Here is an 11,078-nt window from a genome sequence, read left to right on the forward strand (position 1 = left end):
TCTTAAAGCTCTCTTCAACTCCTTTTCTATTATTATTTATTTCTTTATTTATAGTTTATACAGTTAAACTCCCTGTGGTTCGACCCCGGTCTTGCCGGGTTATTTATTACTTCGACACTCCTACACTTGGGAGAAGACATCAAACTTTTGATCGTGTCACTAGTTGTCCCTAACAAAAAGGGAATTCATGTGGTTGTCCTTGTTTTGAATGGAGACCATTGTGTTATTGTTTCCAAATAATGGAAACCATTGAAACTATCATCGGTTGTATAATGGAAACCATTGTGTAAGACCATTATCTTATGCTTAAAAATGTATATGATAGGGGGGTTGATTGGCAACTTAAGACATGATATCGTTTTATGTACTACTAAGTCAAAGCAAATGTTAATGGCATGATAATGTAACAAATGATTATGATACCTAGAAAGTATACAATATGGTAATGTTTCAAATTATGGTCATATGAGTTGAGATATTATTGAACTTAAGTTGAATGTTTTGAGCAAGATTGTTAAAAATGCTAATAAACATAATGATTCCTTTGCCTCATAAAAAATCATGAGTATAAGTCTTCTTAGCAACTAATAACTCTTATAATGCTATATATATTGCAGGTCTATGTCACGAAATGGGCCAGCACTAATTGTGTCGTTTCATAATTTATAATTTTGTTAGGTACTTATTTTTATGTACTATGAATACTTAAAATTGGGTTAATAACTTCACCTTGAAATGCACTAAATGATATGATTGTATTTCTAGCATTTGGCTATTGCATCTCTTTTGTTATGTGTGAGTGTGTATTTATCACACGTATGTTTTAAGTAAATGAAAAATGAAAAGAATATAAGATAAATTGTGAGAAACAATGTGAAAGAATCAAATGGAGAAACAATTAAACTGGTGGGTAGTCGAGAGTTACTACGTGTATGTAATAGAGTTATTTGATATTGTGTTACCTAGAAAATAAGAAAAGAACTGAGGAAATGTATAAGTTATAGGGGAAAAGCACTACTGTAAATTTGGTAAACCAAAGAATCAATAATGGAATGTATTGTTAGACAAATTGCAAAAAAAAAAAAAAAAAATTACCCCTTCATACTTAGACATGATGATTAGTAATATGAAAGTTACATGGAAATTTCAGATCGTTAAATTTATCTTCTGGGTTTGTTCGTTCTCTCTCTCTTTTTTTCTTGTATTCCATGTTTTTTATTTGGGTTCATTCGCCTCTCTTCTCTCTTTACTGTTTTTTTTTTTGTCTCTCTCACCCTCTCATGCGTGGCCTTTCTCTAGCTTTTATAAAGCCAGAGAATGCCATACGTTCGCCCAGCAATATGAAGCGGACTCTCAGGACCATTACGATCGTAATGGAGATGCATCGTGGGGCGCAGGGCGACTTTTCTTCTTCCTGGTTTGGTTTGCTGAAAAAGATGAACAATGTCTTTTGAAATGATGTCGTTTTGTTCCTTAACTGATATGATGAATTTTAATTTGCCCCCTAAAGTTCTGACCTTTTGTGATTGGACACTTATTCAAGAAAAATCTCCCTTTTTTTTTTAATTTTGCCCCTGGATAAATTGCAATTGGACCCCTGGTTTCTTAATTATTCAATTCAATCCTTAATTGACTCTTCAACTTTTAATTTTTTTCAAAATTACCCCTGAAAAAATCAATTAAGCTCCCTAATGTATCACCACCTTTTTACTTTGGTCCTTCGACTTTAATTTCTTGCAATTTTGACCCAAATTAGCCTCAAACTTTGATATTTCTTCAATTAAGTCCTTGATTGCATTAATTAATTAAATCAAAGTTTAATTAAGTCCTCAAACTTATGAATTCTTCAAATTTTTTACCAAATTGACTCCTAAATTTAATTTCTACAAATTAAAGCCTAAATTGACTTACAAATCAATTTTTCTTGCAATCAAACCCTTCATAAAGTCAATTAATCTTTCAAAAAAATCTTATTGAGTCCTTAAACATCTGATTTTGGACTTTCTCCACCGAATAAGATTTAAGAAAAGAAAACCATTGTGAAGAGATGTAAAAAAATAAAAAATGCTTATAAAAACATAATGCTATAAACTTTCTAAGAAATAAACAAAAAATTGAATGGTATTTAATCAAATGATACTCATTAAAATTGAGTGATTGAATAATTTTTGTTTTTCATAAAAAATAAATAGAAAATTGAATGGTATTTAATCAAATGATACTCATTAAAATTGAGTGATCGAATAATATTTTTTAAAAAAAACAAACAAACATGAAGGGTTGTATAACAAGAGCGTTTACTAATATAGTAAAAAAAAAAAAAAGGTTAGGATCTTATTAAAAAATTGAAAACTAAGTGATATCTAATAAAAATCTTTCAAATTATTTTTTAACAAATCTATTTGATGGGTTGAAATGTAAAATGTAGGAAAAAAACAAAACAGGCCAAACGCGTGGGCATGAGCACTTGACCAATAAGAAAAGGCTGTTTCATGCACCAAGTCTTTTTTTTTTTTTGTAAATTAGAGGTTTTTTTATATAAAAAAAACAACACAGACTATACATTATCTACTAACCTGAATCCGGCAATCAGAGGCTCACCATAAAATTAGGGCAAAGGTATTTTATATTCAAAAACTTATTTTAAACCCCTAAACACCTTAAACATCTCTAGAGACCTAAATAAACCTATATATGGTTTCAAATTACCCAACAATCAATTCAAAAAATTTCTTGAGCCTAAATCTATTTTCTTAGACAAGATGAAGGTCAAAGAACATCCCAATAAAATTCCTTGAATCTAATGGAATCCTTTGATACAAAGATCAATATTTTTTGTGACTATAATCAATGTCAACTGATGTTTTTCTCTCTCTTATACTAGAAATCGACGACTTTCTCTCCTTTTTCAAATATAGAGACCTGAGAATAAAGAGAATAAAATTTTAGATCAAAATTGAATTTTTAAAAAACTTAAAAGACTTAAAATGTATCTTTTGAAAAATAGAAGGAACAAAGTTTACATTTCTCGCCAACATGTTAACTTTGGTCTTGTATCTTTGAATGTTGTCATTCCTTAACAAATTATAAGCAACTAGGAATCAATTTGGCCACAAAAAGATAGAATTGAAGAGAAAAAAATTTGATGACCAAAAAAATAAAATAGCAGTGCTTTAATCCATAGTAAAATGTGAGAGCTTATTACCCAAAAATCGATTAGAAAATAAAAAAATAAACTGAAATAAAAAAAACTTCTCGAGTCCATATTTACTTTTCTCATGTAAGATGAAGGCTAAAAGAACACCTTAATGAAACTCTTCTTATTTAATAGAATTTGTAGACACCATGATTGATTTTTTTTGTATTTGTTGGAATCAATGTTAATTAATGATTATCCATGACAATAAAATGTAAAATTTTTTGGTAATTATAACTAAACACTAAACTAGAAAAATCAAGAAATAAATGTAGATAAGATATATGATATCACAACACGAGTCATGTACCCATTTATGTTCAATAAATATATTTTTTAGAATAATTTTTTTATTCAATAAAACAATGATAGAAACACAAATACACATGAAAATGATTGATTAAAATTAAAGAAAAATGATTATACAAGGTTGTATATATTTGGAAATGTTTTTTATAATTTTATGTGAAAGCCAAGTAAACATTATTGATATTTAACAAAAGACCGAATTAGAAAGTTGAGAGATAGATATGAATATAAATATCTGCTCTCGAAACATCGGCCATAAACTCGATTTTATTAAATAAAATTGTTTCTTAGAATATATGTTTTATTTAATAAAACAACAATAAAACAAAACATGTGAAGGAAGGAAAGCAATTTAAAAAAATTAAAGTGAAAAAAATTTAAACAAGGCTACATATAAAGAATGCATCATAGCATAAGAAAAAAATGTTGAAATCTTATTTGTAGATTAAGTAAAAATTAAATCATGTTTTATTAAAAACAAACATCATAAGAATTAGCTAAAATTTTATTAAAATAAAAAAGCCAATAAATGATGAAATTGCAAGAAAAAAAACAAATGAAAAAAAAAGTCAACCCTAAAATATAGGCCTAGACTGAGTGACTTTTCTTTTGTTTATTAAGGGGTGAATGACTTGTTGATTGCCTTATATTTCTTTTAAAAAAATAAGCATGCAAATGATCATTAGGTGGTCCAGTTTCAAGTGACTAGAAAGTCGTTATAAAATCGGGCTGAAGGTTTTTTATTTTATAGAAAAACTTAATTTTCAACATATTTTTTTATTTAAAACACCTAGAAAACACCCTACACATCATTATAAACACATATATTAAAACACCTAGAAAACACCATACACATCATTTTTTTGCGTTTCAAAAGTGCTTTTGAAAAAAATTGAATTTTTTTTCTTTGATTCAAATTAATATATTTTTTGTGTTTTTAGATCATTTTGATGCGCTGATGTCAAAAATAATTTTTTTTAAAAAATATTATTTTGATATATTTTTGAGTAAAAAATACTTTGAAAAGAAACCGCAACCACACTCCACAACAGAGCACTAGTCTAGGCATACACACTTGGGTTGATTTTTTTTTTGTTTATTAAGGAGTCGTCCCTTTTTTTTTCAAAAAATAAACAGGCTACACATTGTCTGCTAGTCTAGTTTCATGTGACCATAAAGTTGATGGAAAATCGAGCTTAAGGATTTCTTTTACCCTGTTGTTTTTGCGTTTCAAAAGCGCTTTTCAAAAAAAATAAATTTTTATTTTATTTTTTTCTTTACTTCAAATTAATATTTTTTTGGTGTTTTTAGATAATTTTGATGCGTTGATTTAAAACATGATTTTAAAAAAATAAAAAAATATTAATTTGATACATTTCTAAGTAAAAAGCACTTTGAAAAGCAACCGCAACCTTAAAAACTAAATTTCAACCCATTTTGACTTAAAAACAGCTAGAAAACACCTTATATAACAAACCTATCAATGACCTCAAATAACCCCTAAAAAGAGCCAAAAAACTGAAATTGACCAAAAAACTAAGAAATGTCTCGAGCTTAGATCTATAATCCCAAGCAAGGTGAGGGGGGAAGAAGTTCTAGGATAAATTCTCATTATCAAATGGAACCCATTGACACTAAAATCGATAATTTTTGTGATTGAAATCGATGTCAACCAATATTTTCTCTCTTATCTATTAAATTCGTACCACTTTCTCTCTTCTCACTCAAATAAGGAATTGAAAATCAAGGAAAATAAATTTTTGTATTACAATTGAATTTTTGAAATATTTAAGAGACTGAAATGTTATTATTTAAAAAGTAAGAGGACTAAAGTGAACTTTTCAACCAATTCTTGAAACCACCATCCAATTTTTTTTTTCACACTTTGGTCCTCCATGTCTCAATTATGACCCTCCTTAATGTTTTTTTGATAAATTGATAATTAATTTAGACATAAAAAAATGCACGAAAGCATAGTTTTAAAACTAAATTGTAAGAAATATTCAATATAAAGTGTTGCATGAAAGAAGTATATTTGAAATTATGATAAAAATTGTTTTTTAAATTAATTTATATTTTTAAAAAATTAAAATTAAAAAAATTCAAAATTTAGAAAAAATATGTTCCAACCTAAAAAAACAAATACTCCCTTCATTTCTTTCTAATAATAATGTGGAGCCCATGGTTGCCCATATGCGTTGATGGCTTTTATAGCAATCAATTTGTTCGGTTTTCTCTTACTTTTATAGAGAGGCTTTTGCCTATTCAGAAAAGACCAAACAAAGTGAAGTTTTTTTCACTTCTTTCAAATTCAATCTTCCGTCACTGAAATTGAAAGAGGAAAAGAAAAAAAGAAAACCACCTTTCTGTTACTGATACTTTCAATTCTCTCACAAAAGAACTCAAGAAGATCGAAACTTTAGTGTTTTCAGTAGAAAAAACGAGCGACCCCTCTTGTTTATCTTTGTAGTTTTGATGGATCTATAGATCTAACCCACATGTATTGTTTTGTTTACTTTAGATCTCCATCCTTTTCATCTTGTTCAATTCAGTAGCTGACCAGATACTGTATAGAGATTTTTACTGTGAGTTTACTGTTATTGTTGTTGTTTTGGCACTTATTTTTATGTTTGCTTTGTAGTTCATGTTACTGATTACCTTTTTTCTTTCTTTTCTTAATTCTTTTACTTTGTTGGGTTCTTGAAAGTTGCTTAATTTTGTTTGTCTATGTAGCTAAATCTGTGAAAAGGTTTAACTATAATGTGTGGAATGTAGAATTAGATTTGACCCTTTTCATTTCATGGTTGAACTTCATGTTGTTTCTGTTGTTATATGGTTTTTTGGGCCCTTATTAGAATAAGGGTCAAGGTATTTTTGCTGTTTAAGAACAGCTGAACGAAGGTTTTTGATTCTAAACCTTGATTTTGAAATTTAGGATGGAAGTTGAATTCTTTTGATCCGTGTTTTGATAGGATTTATTTTCAGTATTAGTTCTGCATATGTTTTTACTTATAATTTTTGGTCTTGTTATAGTTTGCTGCATGAATTGTTCGGTGTGCAGGCTGGAGACTGGTGAGATTTATTGGAAGGAGTGTTATTGCATCCAATTTGGATGTGGAGGAATTGGAGGCTGGCCCTGGTGAGATGAGGGATGTTATCAAGGTTGATAAACTTTTTGAGGGCCTGCTGGCTGCCGTCCTCGGACCCTTGCATCCACACTGGTTTGGAAGCAGCAGGCCGGCAAGATGGGCTGCTTTGGTACAAAGACAAAGGGCAGCATATGAATGGTGAATTCTCTATGGCAGTTGTGCAGGCCAATAATTTACTTGAGGATCAAAGTCAGATTGAGTCAGGTCCATTGAGCTCTCTTGGGTCTGGTCCTTATGGCACGTTTGTGGGAATATATGATGGTCATGGTGGGCCGGAGACATCACGTTATATCAATGATTATCTCTTCCAGCATCTAAAGAGTAAGAAAACCTAACCCCTGTGATCTTTTGGCATGGAAAATCTCTTGAGTATATAAACTGGATTAACGTTTGGTTATGTTATTTTGGAATTTCAATTGATGTCTTAAAGGTAAATATAAGCCTTTATTAATCAGTAGCTGTTAGTATTCATGTTTTAATTGTGTTAGCTGAGGTTGGGAGTCTTATCTTCTTTCTTATGATGGGCTTAATCTTGAAGGATTAACCTCCGAGCAACAATCCATGTCTGTTGATGTGATTCGGAAAGCATATCAAGCAACTGAAGAGGGATTTTTTTCTCTTGTTGCCAAGCAGTGGTCTATGAAGCCTCAAATTGCGGCTGTTGGATCTTGCTGCCTGGTGGGCGTGATCTGTGGTGGTATCCTCTACATTGCCAACCTTGGTGATTCCCGAGCTGTCCTTGGGAGGCATGTCAAGGCAACTGGTGAGGTTATTTCCATCCAGCTGTCATCAGAGCATAATGTAGCAATAGAGTCTGTCAGACAGGAGATGCATTCTTGGCATCCTGATGACTCGCAAATTGTGGTTTTAAAGCATAATGTATGGCGTGTGAAAGGTCTGATACAGGTAAATTCCTTGCCTAGGTATTCTGGTAAATGTTTTGAATGGCTAGTCTTTATAATTTCATTTTCCTTGCTGTTTCGTGTTTTAAATTTGAAGCAAGACTTGATTACATGAATGCTATGAAGCATTAGAATAGACTGGAATGTGTTTCAGCTGCCCTTTTTAAATGTGGTTGTGAAGCATCAAATGCCTGTTTTAATCTTTTGTATTCTCAGAAGGCTTACAGGATTGTGGAGTTAATGTTCTCTTATTTAGAATTCATGGTGCCCGATCATATTTGGGATAAATGGATGGAACATTTGCCAGCATTTGGAGCATGTTAAGTTTTGATGACAGAATTATCTGACAAGCTGATGACTCTGAAGGAGGTTCATGCTTTGCCCAAAAATCTTGGGGAGATATAGTTTTTGGTTTTTGCAGTTGATTGATTGCGTTCTTGCCCTTCCATGGCAAATTGCAAGCTTAACATTTGTTAAATCATAGCCAGGCTAGCACAGCTGTAAAATAATGGAGGTTTTGGGTGGGATGGAGTTCTATGTTTATCATTGTATCCGCATGATGGAAAGGAAAAAAATTACGTGCTTTTGATTTTAGGTTCTGAGCAGGTGCAGAGCTTCCAGACATGTTAGTGCCTTGATGCTTGGTTTAAGAACAAAGCAGATTGAGTGATGGTACTGCAGAAAACACAATGACATTGAAGTAGTTTTTATATTGAGACATTGATTTCCAAGTAAGTTTTTAGGGTTCCATGAATGCTGGACCTGACTTTTAATAAAGTACAATATAATATATACCGTGTAGATCATACTGAAAATAAGAACTTTTGGTGTCATCATTGTCGGATTGCTCTCACTTAAATAATGGTTTGGTTTGCATTTTCAGTATGGTGATGAAATATATTGTGACTTATTATATTGTGACTTATTATAATTCAGTCATAATGTGGATCTTGACATGGTATTATATTGTGACTTATTATATTGCAGATTTCTAGATCTATTGGTGATGTGTATCTAAAGAAGGCTGAATTCAACAGAGAGCCGTTGTATGCTAAGTTCCGCCTTCATGAACCTTTTAAGAGGCCAATTTTAAGCTCTGACCCTTCAATTTCTGTGCATAGACTCCAACCTCATGATCAATTTCTCATATTTGCTTCTGATGGGCTGTGGGAGCACCTTAGCAATCAAGAAGCTGTTGATATAGTTCAAAATCATCCCCACAGTGTAAGAAATCTGTTCAAGACCATGGAAGCTTTTATTTAGTTAAATTAGATATAAGGTTTCGTCAAATAAACTGGAGATAAAAAAAAGTTCATTTTGACTAGCAATGAATTTTCCTTCCCTTTTCTGCCAAAAAATGATTTTATGGAACTTATTTTGTTTTATGTGGCTACTGCTTTTCCATGTGATCCAATATACACGCTTCTTGGCTGAATTTAATTTCATGCTAATTGCATTGGTCTTTTTTAATTACTAGAGATTGTCGAATAAAATTTATGCAAGAGCATTTTTAAATTGTCTGTTAGATAGTAATCTATAATTCTGGCCATTAATTTTATATGGTTTGTATACTGTTATGCTATATTCTGTTGTCTTTCCAATTACTTGATTACTTTTCTCTATTTTTTTATGGTATTTTGATTTATAGAAGTTGTATTTGATTATTTGATGACCCCATTATTCTTGGCTAGATTGATGCACTTTAATTTATAGGAATTTTGGCACAGTTTATGCATGAGCTTGCTATTGTGCACTGCATGTATTGTAGAATTTTGGAATTGAAATACAACTTGAGGAGTGAATAATCCTTTGTTGTGAACTGAATGATTTCTGATAAGTGACAACAGTAGTGTCTTTAAGTGCCACATAAGAAATTTTGAAGGCAAAAATTGTAACCCAATGGTAGCCTGCTTCTCTTAATGCAGGGAATTGCCCGAAGGCTTATAAAAGCTGCATTGCAAGAAGCTGCTAAGAAAAGAGAAATGAGATACTCAGACCTGAAGAAAATTGACCGTGGTGTCCGTCGGCATTTCCATGATGACATCACAGTAGCAGTTGTATTTCTTGACGCAAATCTTTTGAGCAGAGCAAGCACAGTCAAAGGGCCTTCTGTGTCTGTCAGAGGGGGTGGGATCCATCTACCTGCAAAAACTCTAGCTCCCTGTGCCTCACCAATGGAACATAATAGCACCTAATGAAGCTGGCACTTAATACTGTTGTACCATGGGCTGAATCCTTTCTCAGAACTTCCATGATGGTATCTGCTACAATTTTCAAGAGAGGGAGAGAAGGTGCTGTCCTTCCATCAGTTTTTCAATGTACAATGTAACATCTTAACTTGAGACCTGTATTTTCTTGGTTTCTGATCATACGAGCTGAAGGAAAAGGAAAGAATCAGGGAAATGGAGCAGCAAAGTTGGGCATTGAATGTTCCTTCTCGAGGACAGACTTGTTGATGCTTTCAACTCTCCTTTCGGTCCCTAATCTTGTAGTTTTTGTTCTTTTTGTAAATTATGGGGAAACAGATGCCCCGATGGAATCAAAGCTTATGCACCTTGTTTGCATGTTGTGCTTCCTTAGACTAGTAGCCGAATCTTGTATCATTTGATGTAAGAGGTTTAAGGCTGTATCTTGACACATTAATCTCTTGAATTCAAGAATTGTTGGGGACCTTTGGTTTCATGGTTGGGATTGACAACGATATGGAAAATGTATTGTAAAATTACAAGAAATTTTTTATTTTTAATTTAGTTCAAGAATTTTAAAATATATTATTTAAATAAAAATTTATACAATATAATTATTTATGTTTATAAATTTTTATTAATTAATAATTAACAAACCTGTTCATAAATTTTCATTAATTACCGAGATGTCCTAACATGGAATATCCCTTCGAAGCAATCGAAAGACTGAGATTTGTTCATCTAGGTTGCTCAGTTTGAAGCCAATAATCCAGAATACCTCCAAAAAAACCTCTCAACACCAATATCACAAAATCATCAACCAAAAATATAAATAATCTGTTATCAGTTCTTCAGGGCAGATCAAGTTGCAACTTTTTTCAGACATGTGAAGAGCTCTCGACACCAATACCTCTTCTTTCTTCTTCTTTTTTTATAAGAAAAATAACAACCAAAAAAGGAAAAAACTGATAAAACAAGAAACAAACATGGCCTTGCAAAAGGACTACCACCAGCATAACCCCACAACAGAAATTTACAATAAGCAAAGATCTAACACTTGCCAAAACCTTGTACAGGTCACAACCAATAAATGAAATTAAAAATCTTGCCCCTGCATAACAGGAGCCTGAGTCCCGAAATTCTTCATGAAATTGTTAAATAAAGCAGTACTACTACCCTGTATATGTAATAGAATACGACAAAAATTCAAATTGTTTGGAACCCATGGATCGATTCTCAATATAATCTCTAACTAAAACTTTTTCAGATGGAGCTTTAGGCTTCCCTCCATTCAGCATCCAAACAATTGACACTTCATGTCAAAGAACCATCTCAA

General features: G+C 31.7%; 1 protein-coding gene across 1 annotated transcript; it reads left to right on the forward strand.

Moving 5' to 3' along the window:
• The first annotated feature begins 5,728 nt into the window (after positions 1 to 5,728).
• On the forward strand, positions 5,729 to 10,238 carry LOC18101051 (probable protein phosphatase 2C 60). Its single transcript, XM_006380493.3, has 5 exons — positions 5,729 to 6,090; positions 6,567 to 6,975; positions 7,193 to 7,560; positions 8,544 to 8,780; positions 9,482 to 10,238. Exons 2-5 carry the CDS (start codon positions 6,657 to 6,659, stop codon positions 9,749 to 9,751), a joined length of 1,194 nt encoding a protein of 397 aa, XP_006380555.1. The 5' UTR covers positions 5,729 to 6,090; positions 6,567 to 6,656; the 3' UTR covers positions 9,752 to 10,238.
• The last annotated feature ends 840 nt before the right edge of the window (positions 10,239 to 11,078 follow it).

This window comes from Populus trichocarpa, chromosome 7 (assembly GCF_000002775.5).
Source record: "Populus trichocarpa isolate Nisqually-1 chromosome 7, P.trichocarpa_v4.1, whole genome shotgun sequence".
Taxonomy (NCBI): Eukaryota; Viridiplantae; Streptophyta; class Magnoliopsida; order Malpighiales; family Salicaceae; genus Populus; species Populus trichocarpa.

Bases quoted from the DNA above. Each gene is read 5' to 3' on its own strand.
- LOC18101051 (XM_006380493.3), top strand. From the start codon at position 6,657: ATGTTATCAAGGTTGATAAACTTTTTGAGGGCCTGCTGGCTGCCGTCC. The intron at 6,976-7,192 runs GTAAGAAAACCT...TTAATCTTGAAG, and splicing joins TCTCTTCCAGCATCTAAAGA to GATTAACCTCCGAGCAACAA. The intron at 7,561-8,543 runs GTAAATTCCTTG...ATTATATTGCAG, and splicing joins GTGTGAAAGGTCTGATACAG to ATTTCTAGATCTATTGGTGA.